The 20,650-nt window shown below is 44.9% G+C and overlaps 1 protein-coding gene across 1 annotated transcript in view; it reads left to right on the top strand.

Moving 5' to 3' along the window:
* Positions 1–10,043, top strand: part of LOC122492742 (disrupted in schizophrenia 1 protein-like) — a 78,517-nt gene extending 68,474 nt beyond the window's left edge. The window contains exons 3-4 of the mRNA XM_043596306.1: positions 139–256; positions 9,485–10,043. Coding sequence (XP_043452241.1) covers positions 139–256; positions 9,485–9,624 — 258 coding nt within the window. The 3' untranslated portion in view covers positions 9,625–10,043. The remainder of the gene's footprint in view (positions 1–138; positions 257–9,484) is intronic.
* Positions 10,044–20,650: the final 10,607 nt, after the last annotated feature.

Here is a 20,650-nt window from a genome sequence, read left to right as displayed (position 1 = left end):
TGGTTCTCCTGGGTTGCAAATCCGGGAGAGCTCTGTTGGGAGGTCTTTCCTCTGGGTACCACCGGGTATTACAGATGGGTTCATGGTTCCGAAAAAGTCTATAGCTTACGAGTGATCTTGCTCTTTTTCTCTGGCCAGGAATCTTGGGTCCTTTCTGCCGAACTTGGAGAAAAATGTGAAGCCATCGACAAGAAGCTCTTGTACTTGGAAGATCAGCTGCACGCGGCAATTCACAGTCATGATGAAGATCTCATTCATATCCTTTTCATCTTGCAGATTAAGCACCTGCTAGGTTCTTTTGTAAAAGCAAGTCTTAAAAAAAGACTCAGTGTTTCCATGCCCTAGCACATGGAAACAGATACTGCTGTTATTTATAGCACGGCACACCTTAGATCTCGGAGATAATCCTGTGTGCGACGTTCGCTCTCTAGCTTTTGGTAATTCAGCATTTTCGATGATTAAGCCTGACCGTTAAAAATTAACCATGAAGTTCAGACCTACACACAAGGCCAAAACAAAATGCAGTTTTCAGCAGGTGGGAAGCTGGGTTTGTGGGGCTCAGATGGTGGTGACGTGGACTGGCTCAGTTTTCTAGGGGCTCCTCTGTACCAAGAAACCCAACTCCATCTTTGGTTTTCTTTACCGTACAATCCTGCTCTGTAATGAGCAGTAGAGTGTCATAACTGACAGGACTTTGGATCATTCCCTTTCAATTTCTTCTTGCACGAGACTCCACATACTTGGTGTCCCATCCGCGGATGCCTTCACCAACACCAGTTGCCACTGAGCAAGGCGGCAGGAGAACATTCTGAAGCATTGTGATGTGTCCGTATGGAGCCCTACATCCCGGGCTGATGGGTGGACGCCGTCAGTTCTGGTTAGTTATTTTGAGGGCAAATGGAAGGGTGAGTGGATGGATGAAGGGGTATGAAGCCCCATTCTGTCAGTTTTCAATGATTCAATCAGAACTGGGCATGTCTCTAGACAAAAACCCTTCTCCGTTCACTCATACTTTCTATTCAGTAGTGCGACTCTAATTACGTGTGTTTGCGGGAAATGTAGCTATAATGTGGGAAATGTATTCTTCTCATTGCTGATTTACTTTTCAGAATTCCAGCTCTTTTTATACTTTATCTTGAGTGACTCTCTCTGTGTGTGTATGTGTGTGTGTGTGTGTGTGTGTGTGTGTGTGTAAGTGGCTTTGAATGGTCAAGGACTAATCGTAATCACAAATATTCAGATCCACAGTTTAATGACGGAGTCAACGCTGTTTCCTTCTTCATTATAACCTTAAATCTTAGACCTAGGTTATTAAACTTAGCAGAAAATTTCTTCAACTTAATCAGTGGTTACTTTCACGTTGCTCAAGGTAGATTTTTAAAAGCAGACATTCTGTTCTTCACAACCTCCTGCCTCTTACAAAACTGGTGTTTAAGCCATTGTTAGAAAGTTGGCCAAAGAAACGGCAGAAGAATTTTTTGCATTTTTGCTTATTCCATGTTTATGGGTCACCTAAATTTGAGTACTTTAAGGGGACATGGGCTCCAGCAAATGGACAAATGAGTCTCTGTGCCTGGAAGCAAAGCACTGCAGAGAGCCAATGTGTATAGAGGGGTGCCTGGCCCCAGCCCGGCAGGTGGGGGCTTCCCCAGTGGGGCTTACAGTGATGTCAGGTCGCAATTCTGAGGGCAGCAGGCAGGGTCTGTGTTGATCTAGAGACTTAAATTTTCTAAAATTAATAGTCGAGTTTGTTTGTAGGGAATTAGATTTTCTCCCTAATAGGGTCAAGTGGCAGGGACGGAGGCTGAGAGGGTAAAGAGCTGTGTATAAATAAGTCGTCCTCCAGCCAATCCAAGATTCAGAGGCAGTAAGACCGTGGACAATTGATAAAGCCTTGTTATGAGTCAGCTTTCTCGTCTGCAACAGTGTGACAGGTGCCCAGCAGGTTCATGAGGCTAGATTCAGGAAAAATCTTGAACTTGTTTGGACATGACAAGTGCTAGGTTTTCGGTAGAAAATGACATTCTACAAGTCCATTTGCCTCAACATTTTCAGTGTTTGTGTCAAAAGCCTCAGCCACATCCCATTTATATGTAAGACCTTTCAAGGTAGGCATACTCCATTATTTCGTCATGATGCTTGAATGACTCCACTGGTCACCACACAGTGGCCTGTATGAAAAGTTATTTAAGTTTAAAAAAACAGCCGTAGACGCCTAGGGTTCATTATTCCTACTTGAAAGTTGAGAAAACCAAGGCTTAGCAATTCCGTGACTCACCCGGGGTCATTTCTAATGAGTGGCAAGCTCCATGGTCCTCGGTCCATTTGCGAGGTAGCTCAACCTCTAAGGAAGTGGTCAGGCCTGTTCTGTGGACACAGAGATAGTCTAAAGTTTTTAAGGTATAATAAAAGTATTTCATTGACGTTAGGGTTTTTGAGACTTTTGCCGATCCTTGCGGAGATAAGCAGAGACGTAGTGGGGGGCATGTTAACCCAGGGCTGGGAAACACTGTTTTAGTTACTGAAGACACTCCCCTCCCCACCCCTCAAAGCAAATCTGTACTACCATATGGATTTCAATCCAAACTTTCCTCTGAAGCCCAAACTTTGTTCTGTGTCACTGATTGACAGCAAATACACAGAAGGTATCTTTGAACTCATACAACACAGCCCTTAGATTGGAGTGGGGTATGGCACCTTAAAATAGAAAGACGTATTTACAAGGCTCTGCATAGGCTCCCTGCACAAACCAAAGCCCTTGTTTCAAATTAGACCTTATCTACAGGTTCAAAGAGGCTGCTGAATCCGCCAGCCAAACTCTGACTGGTTGGTGTTTCCTTTCTTGATCAAAGATACAAAGCTGAGTACAGTTGAAAGAAACAGCTTGCCATCAACAACACGGAAGAATTACACAGTGAGTGTAATGTTTTTGTTTGATTCCATTAAGCACTCTGCCAGAGCCTAGCGCGCAGATGATATGGCGCGAACGTGATTAACGTGAGTCCACAGTGAATGTCCACGTCCAGAACATTCCAGCCCTGGATGCTACGAATGCTCTTTTGGCGTGTGGAGGGCACTGGGCTTCCACAGAAGCCCATGCATGTGAGAAAGCATTGTTAGTAAGGTGTCAACAGAGGGCTGGACCACTCGTCGACAGTGGGGATGCGTTTCCAGACAGATCCCCTGGGCATCCTGACTGGATATAGGGGCTTTGGGCAGCCTACTGGGAGTGTCCTGCTTTTATGAAGAAGACATTGGATTGACAGCTCCGAGAAGGGAAAGAAAATAGACCCCGTGTCTTCATCATCCTGACGGACTCACTAAATTACACGTAGCATGACCAGACGGTGACACAGACCTGTACCGGCAAGTGTCTGAAAAGAGTCTCCACCATTAATTGGAAGAGCCGGCATCACGGAGGTGACTCATGCCTGGTGCCTGAGGAGAGGACAGGAGGCGTGACTCCCCTGCCAGTCAAGTCGGGATTTCCAAGAGCATTAGTCTGAGTCTCTAGTGCAATTTCACAGTCCTTTGGGGTCCTAATTAGCAGTTCTGTTTTGAAAACCATTTTGAACGGTTCCTCCATGCTCAGAATGCTTTAACTGAAAATTATCCAAGTGAGGTGGATTTTTTTAAGCAGATTTCTTCTTGTTTTTTTTTTTTCTCCTTCAACTTCTACAACACACTTCCAGAAGGGAAAGAAAGAGTGCATCTCAGATTGGGACACTTTTGGCATATTTCAAAGCCCCCAGGGCAGTTCTGCCCACCTCTGAATCACAGATGAGATGGGACAGGCGGCTTCTCTTTTGGTTCTATTTGCATCCATGTCCGGGAGACCATCATGGAATTCTGTTCTCTCTGCTTATTTGGAATGCATGGTGCCCAATCGATTCGTTTTGGTGGTGCCTGATGGCATGCAAATGCTCTAATACAGCCAGGCGCGTGCACAAACATCACATCCCCCTACGATCCCTTGTCTGGCTCAACTTTCCAATGGGTAGCTTAAACAAAAGTAACAGGAGTCTGGGGAGATTTGCTGTGCCTTCTTGGAAATGTTTTCCACTGAAGAGCTAAAAGGCTGGAAGAGACACCATGAGGATCACAGAACTAACTCTACTTGGGAATCTTACGGATAAGAAAACAGACCTTAAGAGGTTGTCCCTGAAAGCATCGTGTGCGCTGGGCAGATGCGGATATGGTGGCCAGGATTTTTTTTTCTTCCAGGGGCTTCCACCAAAGGGAGCCGGGTGGGGAGAGGAAGCCTAGGAGGCGGTGCGGGCACCGGGCTGTCCTCCTGCTGGCTTGGCGCACTGCGAACTGGGCACTTGGTGGGCACCATGAAGAGTTTCTCCTGTAAGAGCATCAACCCCACTGAGGCAGGACACGTGTATGGGTAAGGCTTTCCTCTTGGCTCTTCAGCAACGGTGTTCCTTGCCTTCCTTTTTCCTGAAGGTAAATCCTCTCACTGTCAGCCACAGTGGCTGGGAAGGCATCACTGCTGATCCCGGACAAACACTTTAGCAAATGAGAGGCTGTTGCAAAGGAATACTGTTGTCTCTTTTTGAATTGAACCAGACCAGATGAACTGACCTACTTTTGACCAAGCTACTAAAAGATTGCTTGGAAACCCAATTGACAGTCAAACCCTCAACGGTTATTAAACGTAAACAAAAAGCCTCTTTGAAAGAATTTGAGGGTCTTTGCAAATGGCTGCCCCAACTGGCAATATCGCCTTACTACTGTATTCCTGGATGACATCTGTGAAAGTTGACTTACTGGCTTACTTCTTTGCTCACTGCAAACATATTTTGCCCTATTTTATTAGCAAGGGTATAAGAACTTAGACCCTTGCTTAATATGTGTATAGTCTATCCCAAAGTGGTAAAGAATGGTTTTGGGTTCCCAAGGTGTTTTTAAAGATGTTGGCATATTAATCCTTGTGCCATTATTGTAATTAATGTGCTACTTTTCTTAGATGCCACAGATATCTAGTGACATATCTGTTACAGGGGAAATTTCTATTTAGCTATATAGAGGTCTCAATGGCACAGGTGTCACAAGAATCATTCAGCTCTTCGAGACTTTCTCTTAGATGTAGTGAGCACCTCTATCATATATACCTAAAATTCCTGTCATTTTGACAGGAGGTGTACTTTATTTGCTCAGCACTTGGATAAAAAAGAAGGCCAAATATGTCGGTGGGCTTCCACTTTGAGTTTATTGGACTGGCAATCAGACACTCTGAGTCTAGATTCAATCACTTAGTAGCCTCAAGATCTTGGTTAGCTGTATCAAATGGAATACAATGAGAAAGTATGAAAATATTTTTTAAAATCTGCTTTTCAATATAACCTCCAAGTACATGTGTGCAGGCTGGATCTCACCCCAAACCTCAGACTCATGTCCACTTCCTATTCGACCTCTCCCCTTGACTGACAAGTAGGATTTTCCAAAAATTCCTCCCCACCCTCAAAAAAGTCCAACACGTACTCAGTCTCCTCCTTGATAAATTATAAGTTCATTGCTTAGATAAAAAAAAAAAAATCCGGGAGTCATTCTCAATGCCTTTTCCTTCTTTCGCCTTCCACATCTGGTCCATCACTGTATGCCGTTGGCTCTACCTTCCGAACATATGTAGGATCTGGTCACCTCTCACCTCCATGGCCACTACCCAGGTTCAGTACGTGACCTTTTCTTGCCTTTTATTGCAACCACCTCCTCTCATCTCCATGCTTCTGCCATTGACCCCTTTAGCCTATTAGGGATGAAAGCGGCCAAAGTGATCAGCCACTGCCCTGCTCCAACCCTCCATGCCCCCCATCTCACAGTCTACACACCTGCCCATACGGGTTTACGTTCTGCTCCACGCACTGGCACTACACTCATCTGCTTCTTATATCCAGAACCTTTCTTAGTACACAGCAGGAGCTCAGGAGATGTTTGAAAATTCGAATGAGTTAAGGAAAGAACAAGGATCTTTTTCTGTTTTATTTCCCCAACTGCTTAATGGCGGAACCTTTCAAGTGATTTCTTTTATAAACACATTGATTTAAATATAGAAGGATGTGTGTCCATTTGAAGATTACAGAAGTATGGGGGAGAAAGGCTACATATTCCTCCCAGGACCAATCCCTAGAAGCTTACCACTGTGTCCTTCTAAGGCACCTTTCTAGGTAGAAATCACTTCTGTCTAGAGTTTTTTGGTTTTTTGGTTGTTTTTTTTTTTTGTAAAATTAGGATAATTCCATATAAATTGTTCTGTAACTTGCTTCCCCCCCCCCCATTTTATCCTGGATTCGCTTCCATTTTAGCGCATTCAAAATGTTTTGGAACTTATATTTAATAAGGCATCACACAGCCAGGTTGGTTAGAAGGAGGTATTTTATAAATAAGAACATGATTTATTTTTAGTTGTTTTTTTTTTAGTTCCAGTATAGTTAACATACAGTGCTATATTAGTACAACATAGTGATTCAACACTTCCATACCTCACCCGGTGCTCATCACAACAGGTGCACTCCTTCATCCCCATCACCTATTTCCCCCCTCCCCCCACCCACCACCCCTCTGGTGACCATCAGTTTGTTCTCTATAGTTAAGAGTCTGTTTTGGGGGTTTGTTTTGTTTCTTAAATTCCACATATGAATGACATCATATGATATTTGTCTTTCGCTGACTGACTTATTTCACTTAGCATAATACTCTAGATCCATCCATGTTGTTGCAAATGTCAGAATTCCATTCTTTGTTATGGCTGAGTCATATTCCATTATACCATTATACACACACACACACACACACACACACCACTTTTTCTTTATCCATTCATCTATCGGTAGACACTTGGGCTGCTTCCATAATTTGGCTCTTGTACATAATGCTGCAATGGACATAGGGATGCATACATATTTTCAATTTAGTGTTTTTGCATTCTTTAGTAAATACCTAATAGTGGAATTACTGGATCACATGGTAATTCTGTTTTTAATTTTTTTGAGGAACCTCCATACCGTTTTCCACAGTGGCTGCACCAGTTTGCATTCCCACCAACAGTGCATGAAGGTTCCTTTTTTCGCCACGTCCTCGCCAACACTTGTTGTGATAAAAACATGATTTTAATCATTCTGATGATCATTACTCCATAGGCTCACTAAACGAGGCATCCAGGATCTCGACATCCAGTCCTGCTTTGACAGAGCCTGAGGTATTTGCTGTATCTGCTACATTAGTGCATAAACCTTAAGTCTAATAGTGCCTCACAAAAGGCACGATCCGCTCACAAGAAAAAAGAATATTTCTTTTAACTCTAGCCTTGTGAGGAAGGTATGAGACTATGTGTTTTATTTTTATTTTATTTTTTGAAGATCGAATGGTGAATTTATTTCATTCACGAAGATCATGAACTATTTAATAAGCTGCTTCTTAAATAGCTCATGAATCGAGCAGCATCCCTTCTAGAAGGTAGAGGAGAGATTCCCGAGCATATGCAGTTTCTGAGTGAGACAGTGAAAACATCAAGTGATTTGCCAGCTTTCTGTTGCTGGTGATCATTTGCTCCAACCTCTATCCTCTGGCTTCTCTGTGTCAATGCGGCTTGTCGTGTGAAGGGCCGACGTGCTAGTTTAATTCTGTAACTTAGCCTTCTTCCTTTGTGGCTTCTCCCTCGGTCTCTTTTAAGAGACCTTTCAGTGTGTTCTGCGAGGGCTTAGAAATTGTACAAGTTCTTTAAGAAGCATCTCATTTTGGGTCGGTTCTCTCAAAAACCTGTGTCATCTTTTAGCCTATTATCAATAGGGGCGTGTAGTCCCAGCCTGAGTATCAAAGGTAATTACATCTCAGGAATCTGTCAGGATTCATACACTGCTTAAGCTCTGTGCTTACTCTTTATAAATGTGACATAATTTTGTGATTAAATTGCAGCTTGGTAGTTAGTCTGGGACCACTTATGCTTCTACTCGTACAAAGTCATATATGTTTTCACTAAAGATTAGCAGAGCTGTCCAGAGAAATGGAGGAAAATGAAGCCTTTTCAAAAAGAAAAAAAAAAATACATATAAATATTGGATTATTTCTTTCCTTGCACCCGCTTATCCCCACCCTCATTCCCCTCAAGCTCAAGTGCAAGGAGTGAACCATCATAGTCAATGAATGTAAATTACACGAAAGATGAAGTCTGGAGGGGAGCTTCAGGGAGAAAAGCTGCCAGAAGCTTCTCAGGGTGGTTCAGCATTTTTGCTTAGGAGAAGTTCATTTGCATAACTCCCAGGATCCTCCGGAGTTCTTTATTTAAAAAAGAAAGAGAAAGCTTTCTACAGTCATAACCCGGGGGGCTCTTTTTCTCTTGACATTGCACTGACATTGTACTTAAATAAAACAACATTGTAGCCTTGACAGGCTGTGAATGGTTAAGATCTCTACAATCTACTTTTCCCAAAGCTTTCTGTTTTCTTCATGTCTGGTCTGGTAATGTTTAAGTCGTCTGACCTCATGTGATGACTTAACAGTATTGAAGTGATGTTTAACTGACATATTTCCATATCCCCCTTCATTCCTCTTGGATGAAGTTAAATTAATTTGCTTATGAATCGAAAAGGATGTCGTCTGTCTCTCATCCCGTTCATCTTTGAGTTGTTCTGACTCCAGGTACAAGAGGAAACAGGGACCTGACCATGGAGAGAAAAACCACCATTTGTTAAATGTAGTCCCAGGAAAGGGCTCATTTCTTAAGAGAATGACAGCCTTGTTTATTATTTGCTAAGTTCTCTGTGATGGTTTTCTCTATGGGAGAAGCAACTTTACAGGTCGGGAAACTAACAACCCAACAGTTGATGGAAAACCCAACCAGCCCACCCAGAAAAGGCAAGCTCCCCGCACTCTGTCAAATCTTGAGTGGGCTGAACGGCTATTTCACAAGTAGCTGGGGGTTATAAATGACACGCGACGGCACAGTGGAATCGACAGGGGCTTAGAAATTACTGTTTCACGATAAAACTGAGGTTCCAAGTGATTTGCACAAGGTGACTTACGGCCCACATAAGTCCAGACCCACGGGGGCCCCCAAATCCTAGATTTCTTGAGGAAGCTCTCATTTCCAGCCTTCTGCCCTTTTCGGCTGTCTGAGCACCGGGAACAGTTGCCCCGCCCCAGCCTGGGCCTTAGCAGGAGTCAGTCAGGCTGACCCAACATCATGGAGCATCCCAGTTGGCCATCTGTTTCGGTCTAAGAGCTGAGTCTCCCTTTTCCGTTTTGAAACCTTCCTTGAGAGAGTTAATAACCTCAGGCCTCATAGAGATTGCAATCGCTCTTGCACGAAGTGTAAAATTTGTATTAATATTTAATTCCTACAATTTGGGAGAACTCGACACCGCAATTAGATGGCAGTGCCCATCTGCTTCCGGCAGGCACACGTGCTGTTATGAGATCCCTGGGAGGCTGCGGAGGGCCGCCCGTCACCTTCGCGTGTGTTCCTTAACAACGTTCGCACAGTCTCTCAAGAGGGAGCTCCAGATGGTGAAGGAAACTCTGCAGGCCATGATCCTGCAGCTCCAGCCAGCAAAGGAGGCGGGAGAAAGAGAGGCCTCAGCTTCCTGTGTGACAGCTGGTGTCCGGGAAGCGCAGGCCTGAAGCAGGACAGCATGGGGGGGGGGGGGGGGGGGGTGGAGGGGGAGTGGCCACGCCATCAATATAGATGCGTGGGAGGCCTCGCTCACCTCCCCTGCATGACCCATGTGCCTGAATCCACTGTGGAGATAGGGCCTGGAGGGCTCCGTGCAGGGAGGTGGTCCCTGTTGGCTCTCCTGGGGCCGAGATCCTGGAGACCGCATATGGGAATACAGGAGGGGACCGATCTGAATTTCCTTCCGAATGTCAGCCAGAGGCACCTGCCCCGTGTCCCTACCGCGAGTCTTCTGCGCAAGACTTGAACGTCTTCTCGTCTCAGCCCCCATCAGACAGAAGTCAGGGGTGAATCCTGCTAGAAAAATGTCCCTTTCCCTGTGCCGTCTTGCTTTCTGCTGCAATTAAAATATCTCCTGATTTAAGAACCCGTCAATTAAAATATCTCCTGATTTAAGAACCCGTTACAAGGAAACTAAACGTAAGTCTCTCTCTCGCCACACCTGTTATACTTTCCTACAGGCACACGATATAAGAAGGCTAATTAACCCCAGAATCTGGAATTAACAGCTTTTCACCTTCTGTGAGTCACTAAAATCTCAGAAGAATTAATATGAAGAATTCCAAAAGATATTCCTTTAAAGTAACAGCCTGTCAGTGAGGTACAGTCATTCGGTTTTCCTATCGTGGCAACACCTGTTTGTGCGGCAAGGGTGTTTCACCGGGACATCCCGAAGTTCACCCGCAATGACAGCAGGAAGGGGAGCAGGGGCATGAAGGGATCGGGTGACATGTTTAAACATCTGGGCCTCTCCTGTTTTCCTCGCAAACCTGTTTGGCTCCGTGCCAGGCAGGGCATGGGCGTGGAAACCTTCCGTGCGGTATAGTATTCTGCACTGAGTCAGTGCCTGCTCAGTGAGGCAGTGCATACTCAGGAAGGCAGTGCAGTAGTCAGGAAGGCAGCACAGGCCTCTGTAAGGTAGTAAATACTCAGTAATGGGGGGCATTGCAGGCCCCTCCCTGTGGAGGCAGCTGTAAAACAGGCTACGTTCAATTAGCCAGCATTTCCCAAGGTGCAGGGAGCACAGCAGCCTCTAAGAGATGCTCCACAAATGAACGGGTCTCCCTCGGTCAGATCCGTTTGGGAAATACGCCATGCCATCATTTCCGGTTGGAGAGCCACAGTGCACATTAGCATATCAGACTGGGACAGAGCTCAGTAAAGAAACCCGCTTGATTTTTTTTTTTTTTTTTGGTCTAACCTACACTTTAATGGATCATAGATTTTATTAAAGTCCTATTAAGACCCTGCCAATCTATGTTGTGCAGCACCGCGTTCTCTGGGGGAAGTCATGGTCCAAACAAATACTGATTTCCATCATGTACACGGCTGTGACAGCAGCCAGACTCAAGCTTTTGCACAGTGTTGAGCTTAGGAACTGCTTGCCACGGTTTGATAAGTCTAATTGATTTGTTGAGGGTTTTTTTTTTTTTTTTTTTTGCTTCTGTTCTCATTTATACTTACAAGAATAGTGATGGCCCTCCTTTCGTTAGGATCCGTGGGGGCTGGACAGTTCTTGTCATTTCCTGAAATCGCACTGTCATTTCCGGAAGCCAGCTGGTGCTTTGCGAAGCCTCCCGTGCTGGGCAGCACTTATGTCCTCAGAGATGCCCTGCTTCAGCCAGCACCTGGCCAGGGTCCAGAGAACAAAGCGAAAGCACAACATGTGAATTTGCTGATTGTGGTTCCTCAATTTTATCTTGAGCGTTTAAAAAAATACACTGTACACATTTCAATAATAAGTATAATTAATTTGTTCTAGGAATTCTTGTTTTTTTTTAATGATGGACCAAATTAGTGAATTATTTATGATCATGTCAGGAAGGTGTGATGTCCTTGTGACATGCCGCTTGGAATCCTTGAATCCTTGAATTAATTCCAGTGAAGCCAAACTTGGGAAGAGTCAGGATTGACCATATCACCAGTAACAAATGTCTACTTTGACATGCATCATTTTGGGAAGGCTCCCAGACACAAGACGTCTTAACAGGCACTAAGCCACGTGTTTCGTGTTACTCAGATACCATCATGAGTGTTTCTGTGACGTCATGACGTATTTGAAAATTCTGGAAGCTAATAACAGCTGTCAATGTGCCCCAGATAAGAGTTCTCTAGGACCCCCAAGTGAACAGTGTGTTTGTTTCTTTGTCGAGACTCCCGAGTAAGTATCAGGGCAGATGAATGATGCTCTAACCACGTGCTGCCACCCATCTGTACTTTATGCTGCTGTTAGAGTCAACCAGGAAGCCTGCTAAAGGCCAGCACGTTTCCTCTGGCCACATGGCCTCCTCAGGACAAGTCCCTTCTTCAGCCACTGTGACCTTCGAGGACCCGGGACCTTGTGTTCCAAACCATAATATAGGACAGTTTTTGTCAGGGCCTGAATTTAAAATCACCAAAACCACAATGCAAATTGAAGCTTGTACGGAGATAGTCAAGACCACAAGCCAAAGTGCAGGTTGAAAATGGTGACCTGGAGTCTGATTTCCCTGTGACGTGGTATGACAGAATGAGTCACAGGTTACTCTGCCCACCAGGCTGAGATGCTGGCATTCAAATGGCCGCCCATTTATCTTTGACCAGCCTGAGTTAGGGCATGATCTCATTTGGTAACAATTCTGTTCCTTCCAACTTCCTGAAATTTCAAGATTGAAATGATGTTCCCCCAAATCTAACATTGGAAACCTTTCTTCCTCTGTAGTAAGGCTGGATTCCCCACTCCAGGAATGTGGAAAGGCTCAACTGTGTGCACTGGGACTGTCCTAAGACCTCTATAATCATTATCTCATTAAATTCTCGTATCAGCCCTATAGATGTCTGTAGATGACGAAACAGAGCCTTCGAGGACCAGTGAGCTTTCCCCAAGGCACAGAGCTGGGGACCTGTGGAGTGACAGTAGGGGCCAGAGACGGGTAGAATGCGCTTCCTAATATGCTTCAATGTCTTTTTTTTTTTTTAATTTTTTTCAACGTTTTTTATTTATTTTTGGGACAGAGAGAAACAGAGCATGAACGGGGGAGGGGCAGAGAGAGAGAGAGAGACACAGAATCGGAAACAGGCTCCAGGCTCTGAGCCATCAGCCCAGAGCCCGACGCGGGGCTGGAACTCACGGACCGCAAGATCGTGACCTGGCTGAAGTCGGACGCTTAACCGACTGCGCCACCCAGGCGCCCCGCTTCAATGTCTTTTTGAGGCTTCGAGCCATGGGGCTTTTTTGTTCACTTAAGAACGCATGATCACCTTGGGAATCCTGCTAGGGAACCCTCAGCTTCCCACACCTTGGTAAGCCCCAGAAGTCTGGCTCAGCTCAGACAGGCTTCAACAGACCTACCCACCCTGCTGTCCTAATCAACCATTCAGTCCCAATCCACCACAAAAACCATACCAGGAACAACCATTTACTGCTTGGCAATGGAGAGATTTTCTTGGAAATCTGAAAAGAAATCATTCAGAAAAAAGAAAGAAACCCTTCCTGAAAGCATTCGAGAAAACAACATTGTACCCTTTGGTTAATGCCTCCTTGTATAAGTGATTGAGTACTTTTATTTTTAATATCCTCACCTTATCTAATCTGTGAATTTTGTCATATAATTTATTGCTTCATAAATTTTACTCTTGTTACATGAAATTAAAGCTGATATCCAAACCGTGGTGCACCTTTAACATTTTTTTTTTTTTTTTTGGTCTTCTGGAGTATGGATGACAGAAAAATGTATCAGGTTTATCCATTTCATCTTTTTGTTGCAGGATGATTGATTGTACAGTTACATTGCACAAAACGTTTCTAATAAAGCATTGCTTTAAAATGTGTGTGTGTTTACTTTCCATTTCAATGAATCAGAAAACAATGGAATTTTATATTCCAGGCTTCTTGATTGAGGATAATGAAAATGATATTACTACTATAGTTGGGAACAAGACAAGGGTATCCACTTGAAATATTTTACTCGAGATACTGGCTAATTCATTTAGGAGAGAAAAACAGTTGAGGGTTACAATCTGGGAAGGAGGAGATACAGCATTAGTTTTTACAGGAGTTGTAATTGTAAGCTAGAAAACCTAAGAGAGGGGCGACTGGGTCGCTCAGTCAGTTAAGCGTCCAAATCTTGGTTTCTGCTTCAGGTCATGATCTCACGGTTTGTGAGTTTAAGCTCCACACTGGGTTTTGCTCTGACAGTACAGAGCCTGCTTGGGATTCTCTCTCTCCGCACCCCGCCCCCCCTCCTCAAAATAAATAAACTTAAAAAAAAAAAGAAAACTAAGAGAATTAACAGAAATGTGGTTTTTTTTACACAATTAACACATCAAAGTCGATGGGCTTTGCATATACAAACAACAATCAGAAGAGAAAGTCTAAAGAAAAGACCACATTAGTTAATAGCAACAAGAATGGAAGAGAAAACAGCTAGGAATAAAATTAAGTCAGAAATGAGGAAGTCTTAGATGAAGGAAACTTTAAGATGAAGGAAGAGTTCTCTCACAAGAGAACTGAATAAATAGAAACACTCATCAAGCTTTTGGATATGAAGTCATCAGAAATTGTCCAATCTCTGTAAATTAATTTATAAGTTTTATCTGGTCTCAGCTGAGTCATAGATGTCTAGATATCCCCAGTATCCATTCTTTGTCCCATTCCTTCTAGCAATTTCTCATCTAGGCACAGTGTGCTACAGACATGCTTACAGGTGCACACAATTGATTCGATTGCCAATCTGATTAAGCAAGGGGCCGTTAGACGGATGTGGCAGACATAAACAGACCAAACTCTAGGCCTGAAAATGCCTCAAGGTCTCGAAATGGAAACCCAAGGGCAGCCAATCAAAACAGCCAACTAGCCTTCAAGCTACAGCCAGTCAGCATTTTCCATGCTTCGTTTCTGCCTTTTCTCTACGCAAGTCTCTGCCAGTGGAGTGCTCCTTGCCTCGTCCAGCCTGCGGCTGCCTGATTTGAATTGCTGTTTCCCCAAACTCCTAAAATGTCTTCATACACCTCAGTTTCTTTTTTACCAGTACCCCTGGGTGCAAGAGTAACCATGGGAAGCAACCTCATTTGTAATCAATAGGAAACTGTTTAAACAAATTAAGTATATCCGCACTATGGAATGCTTTGAAGTTGCTTTTAAAATCTTTCTATGTGCATATACGTATCTGCAGAGATATCACTGGAAAGGGACGCAGGTGACTTAGGGAAAAGGGGTAGCAAGGAGACTTACTTTCCCGTGTACTGCTATTCTTTCAAAATTGTTATGCCACGTGGTTATATTTACTTATTTGAAAAATAAAATAGGGGTGCCTGGGTGGGTCAGTTGGTTGAGTGTCCAAATTCGGCTCATGTCATGATCTCTCAATTCATGGGTTCGAGCCCCGTGTCGGGCTCTGCACTGACAGCTCTGAGCCTGGAGCCTGCTTTGGATTCTGTGTCTCCCTCTCTCTCTCTGCCCCTCCTGGGCTTGTGCTCTCTCTCTCTCTCATAAATTAATAAATAAACCTTTAAAAAAAGAAAAAATAAAATAATTTCTTGCAGAAAAAAAAACATAAATCATGGAGATATAGGAACAGGCCCTAAGGTAGAGCAGGGCACATAGGCCCAGGTGATGCAAGACTCACTCCCTATTCAGCACCCACCGTGTGCCCAGCATGGTGCTGGAGAGACAGTGTGCCACATATTGGTGACAAAAAGACAACTATGACATATTATGATTGAATGCCTTGAAGGAAAGTAATTGCCGTGATCATTGTAATTATTATCATCCTTAAAAAAATTTTTTTAATGTTTATTTTTGAGAGAGAGAGAGAGAGTGCACACGCACGCTCGTGCGAGCAAGTGGGGGAGCGGCAGAGAGAGAGAGAGAGACACAGAATCCGAAGCAGGCTCCAGGCTCCCAGCTGTCAGAACAGAGCCGGGTGCGGGGCTCAAACCCACGAGCAGTGAGATCATGAACTGAGCCAAAGTCCGCTGCTTAACCGACTGAGCCACCCAGGTGCCGCTGTGATATTGTCACCTGAAAGAGATGGATGTGTTTTGGCACTTTGTTGAGCACCTATCCACGTTCAGTAGTTTAGTACCAAAACTTCGGTCCCATTTGGGACCTCAGTTCTCATCCTAGGTGAGGGAATTCGGTAAAGCCTCTTCCTTGGAATAGTAGACCAAAGAGCCCTGTAGGCTGGTTGTGCAGGCAGAGTGGGGAGTGGGAAAACACAGTCACATCTGTCCCCTCTTGTCCCTTAGGGGGACCTACTCATTCCATTAGTGTTCTGTTTCCACAGGTATGCTTTTGAGTATACCTATCACACGCACTTTCCTACCCTAGAAAGGAAGTTCTCACAGACACCGGAATGAAGGACAGTTCGGAGAATACCTTTTCTTCCCTTCCTATTCCAGGAACACGAAAGAAGTTCTTGACACTATAGCACCCTTTCTCAAGAGTTTGAAAAGCATCTACTAGAAACAAAGCTCATGTCTGTCACGGGAGTTTGACCTCTTCCCAGTGCCCATGAAACACTTACTGAACTCCTCCTATAAAAATTGTTCTTCCTATAAACAGATGAATTTACAACTAGAGGTGTTAAAAAGGTTAGTGAAAATCATCCAGCAAGTAATGAAAATGGGTTGAGTGTTGATTCCTAGGACCCTAGTTTTAAATCTACTAAATAAGTGATTAGACCGTACACACACATGCAGACACACATGTACACGTATACACATCTGTGCAGACACACACACACACACACACACACACGCAGACACACGCACGGAGACACAATAATAGTTCAGCTAATATTGAGCAAACAAGTATTTATTATTTTCTATTTCCTGTATGATTTTTATTGGTGAAAACAACATTAAATTTTTTTCAGTGTTTACTTATTATTTTGAGAAAGAGACACAGTGCAAGCAGGGGAGAGGCAGAGAGAGAGGGAGACACAGAATCCAAAGCAGCTATTTACCGGACTGAGCCACCCAGGCGGCCCTGTAAAAACAACATTTAAAAGACATTATTTAAAAAAATTCATGCGTAGCCCACTATCTTTATTTTTCCAGTCTCTATGTATATACAAAAAAAAAAACTATAGCCAGCATATTTTTATTCCACTTCTTATGTTGAATATGGCATTTCCCATTTTGCCACATAATCGTTATCGTCATTGTATTTATTGCTATATAATAGTCTCTCAAATCGATCTACCATAACTTAGATATTCCTATGTAACGGGGTATTTAATCTTTCTAGTATTTTGCCATTCTAGAGACAGCTGCAATGACATCTTCATGCGGGTAGCTTTTTCTTGCCCTTGAATTATGCCCGTAGGAACAAGTCCCAGGAGTGAGGGGACAAGAAAAGGTAAGAAAGTGTGCCACAGTTGAAATGAAGTTTGCGCTGGGGAGTGAACCGAAAGTAACAGGCAACGCTACGTGCAGCCCGGCATTGATCGGCATAATGGATTTTGTGGCGTTCCCTGCCAGCAAGAATGTGTCCACGGTAACCGCATCAGGCAAGTCACTGTTGGGCAATCCGTGCCATTTAAAATGAGCAGTGTGGGCTCTGTCTGCAGCTATATGGCACTGAGCTTTTCCGAAGCCGCTCCAGCTGGTCTACCCAAAGATTTTTCAAAAGCAAAGCCACATATACAGGCATTTAAAAGTGAGGAGCATTTTCTCCAATGGGGAGTGAACAGAATCAGCCAAAGAGGGAGCACAACCCAGGCCAGACCACTGTGCCCGTCCTGAAGTACATTCTGGGATGTACTTGGCGTGGGGTATGGAGGGGGGGGAGTTGTTAGTATAAAAAAGAAGGTTTCCAGGGCGCCCGGGGGGCTCAGTAGGTTAAGCCTCCAGGTGGGAAACAGAGGCAGAAGGAAATGCAGGTAAAATGAAATGTTTTTATAACCTGCAAATAAACTATTGACAAATAGTTGAGGCAGGTGCAGTATAGCGTTTCTCCAGGAGCTCGCTACTGTCTTAATGCTTTGCTAGAGGGAACACCAACCTTAGCCTGACAATAGCTAGGCCTCCAGTATCCTGGGAGTCTTCTTTAGCATATGAGAATCCTTTGGAAACTTCTCCTTGACTTTCCCTCCCCCTCCCCACCCCACCCCCGACTCCCAAGTATATATAACAAGTCAGTCCCCACAATCCCAGTCCAGGGGCACCTCTTCCTACCCACGGGTCCTGTCCCCATACTTTAATAAAGTCACCTTTTTGCCCCCAAGAAATCTCAAGAATTCTTCCTTGGTTGTGGGCTTCAGACTCCTAACACCACTCCAAAACCCTATCATTTGGCCACCAGACTCTTGATTTCAGATCAAGTCATGATCTCAGGGTTCATGGGTTCGAGCATTGCAGCCTCCCGGCGGGCTTCGTGCAGTCAGCACAGAGTCTGTTTGGGATTCTCTCTCTCCCTCTCTGCCCCTCTCCCAAACCGAGTGCTTGTTCTCTCTCTCTCTCTCAAAATAAATAAATAAACTTAAAAAAACCAGGGTCTCCAATTTGTGGCTCTGGCCACCCTCCCCCGCCAGACCCCATGGTGCTCTCACTAAGAAGAATATGAAAGTTTGAACTAGAAAGTGCTCTGGATTACTTTGACTTCCTCTACTCAGCCTAGCAAGGGTCTTTTTCTAAGGCATCGTCTTGCAATATGCAGACTTGCATGTCAACCTGAGCTTGGCTTTGGATGACCTTAGCCAGAGCTCTCCCTCCCCAGCCTGGCCCCCACCCATCTCATGTCCTCAGCCCCTGAGTGACGTGAGAATGAAGATTCTAGACCCCTGTAGGTTACCACAGAATCTGATCTCCTTCCCAAAGATGCATTCTTTTTTTTTTTTTTAAGTTTACTTGTTTATTTTGAGAGAGAAAACATGAGCAGGGGAGGTGCGGGGGGGGGGGGGGAAGAGCATCCCACCCAAGCAGGCTCTGTGCTGTGAGCACAGAGCCTGGTGCGGGGCTCGATCCCACAAACCACGAGATCATGACTTGATCATGAAATTAAACGTCAGACACTTAACCGACTGAGCCATGCAGGCTTGATTCACAGTGTCTTTTTACCTGCTTGATTCAAGGTGTCTTTTTACCTGTACCCAACTTTGATGGCCCTCTGTCCTCACTTTTACCAATCCTTCTCACTGGGTGCTTTCGTTGTTTTAATCTCTTTTCCTCACCTCATTTATTTGCATTTCCTCTTTAGGGGAGAAAGGAAAAGTGGCAGTTTCTGATTACTTGAGAGCTCCCGGGTGAACTCCCCGTGATTCTAAAGCACCCTCTTCATTTACCAACATTGAAGCCGGCATTCATCTCCGCCTTCGCCTTCGGTGGGGGCACCAGCTCTCAGCAGGACCGTCACATCTGTGACAACCACACAGCTGGGGACGCTGGGAACGGAGACGTCGTCGCTTGGCTTTCCTGGGAGGCTTCAGTCAATAAAAACCCCACGCCCCTCTTCACCCGGATAGTAGCTTCTGATGCTTTGTGTCGGCCCAGAGAGTTTCCTCCTTTACAAGTAGCATAAGAACCGCTTTATAGAGGAACCAGAGAACCGGAGGGAAATTGATGACGCCCGACCCTGTGGGCAAAAGCGCTTGTCGCGTGAGGAAGATGTGGAAGATGCCAAGGGGACAGTGAAACAAGGCGCTCTTGCAGAATCCGGGAAGAGACAGAAAGTGTGCACGGGGCCAGCGGAAGGCAAATGACAGGTCGCAGCCTCGGAGGAAAAAGGAAAATGAAGCAGACCGCTGTGCGGTGGCGGGGACCACACGATGCACAGAAAACGATCGCTGAAGGATTATTTTCCAGACAAATTCAGAAACGCAGAGGGCATGTGCCAAGTGGTGCCTCGTTAAGCGCGGGTTTTGAGTTTTAAGGACAACTGTACAAGGGCGCCTCATCCTGGCCCCAGAAGCAGGCAATTACCTGGGAGCTGCTTAACTCTGAGAGGTTTGAACTAAGGGCATCTGGTTGTGTTCTGCTAGGAGGATTCTGCATCCTCTCACATAATGAGACAGGTGCACTGCGGGCCTGTCTCAGCTGTGAGGAGGAGTTTCCTGCCAGTCCACACAAAATCGCAGTGAAATCGTTGGTTTGGTGTTCCGGTGCACTTTTATGTTTGTGCCTCCCTGGCAAGCAGTGAGCGGGGCGGGGGGCAGGCAGAGAAAGTGTGGAGGCATCAGGCCTGGCTGGTCCCCCCTGCTCAGGGTCTAGGCTATGCCAGGAGTCCAGGGAAGAAGTCCAAAGGCAGACAGGGACAGGCCGGTGGGAGGATCGACCTAAAGCAGGTGTCCCTAGGGTGAAATTGGGGTCGCCCCATAGAGAATTGCAAATGTCTCAGCTGGGCAGGATAGGAGCCAACAAAGAAACCTTTCCCGGCTCTCCCCGCCCCCCCCCCCCCATCCCCACTCTCCCTTTCCCTGTGGTTAAACCTCTTTCTTGTTAAATCATCTTTTCATTTATGATGGTTCTGGCAAATCTGAAACCATAGCCTCTAAGAAGATTAGTAGAATCTCTCGCAACCTGCTTAGTTCTTATTTTTCGCTTTGTTATCAAGAGACGACGACTCACTTTACCGTGATGTTTTTTTCCTCAATCATAAAGAGATCCCTCTCTCCCCTAGAGGACGTAAAGAATTTTCTTGAGCTACCGAAAGGCTTTCTAAATTAGGAGCAACGTTTATAAAGGCACACAGGGTGGAAGCTTTTATTCCATCCTGCCCCAGACGTTTCTTGGGGCAGATACATGATTCCCCTGGGACAGCCACACAGTGTTGTTGGGGTAAAATTTACGCTTTGGTTTGGAACCATGATGGAAAGCTGAATAGAACTGTCACAACTGGGCATATTTCACATGCTCATAACAAACGATTATATGCATGGACAGAAGGACTGAAAGATTTATTAATGCCCATGTAACTACCAGAGAACTATAAAGCTGCACGGGGGAGATATCTAAGATATTTTCCAGGACTCAGCACTACAGGATATCTCTGTA

The sequence above is a fragment of the Prionailurus bengalensis genome, chromosome D2 (genome assembly GCF_016509475.1).
Source record: "Prionailurus bengalensis isolate Pbe53 chromosome D2, Fcat_Pben_1.1_paternal_pri, whole genome shotgun sequence".
NCBI classification, from domain to species: domain Eukaryota; kingdom Metazoa; phylum Chordata; class Mammalia; order Carnivora; family Felidae; genus Prionailurus; species Prionailurus bengalensis.
This window is presented reverse-complemented; position numbering and strand designations above follow the sequence as displayed.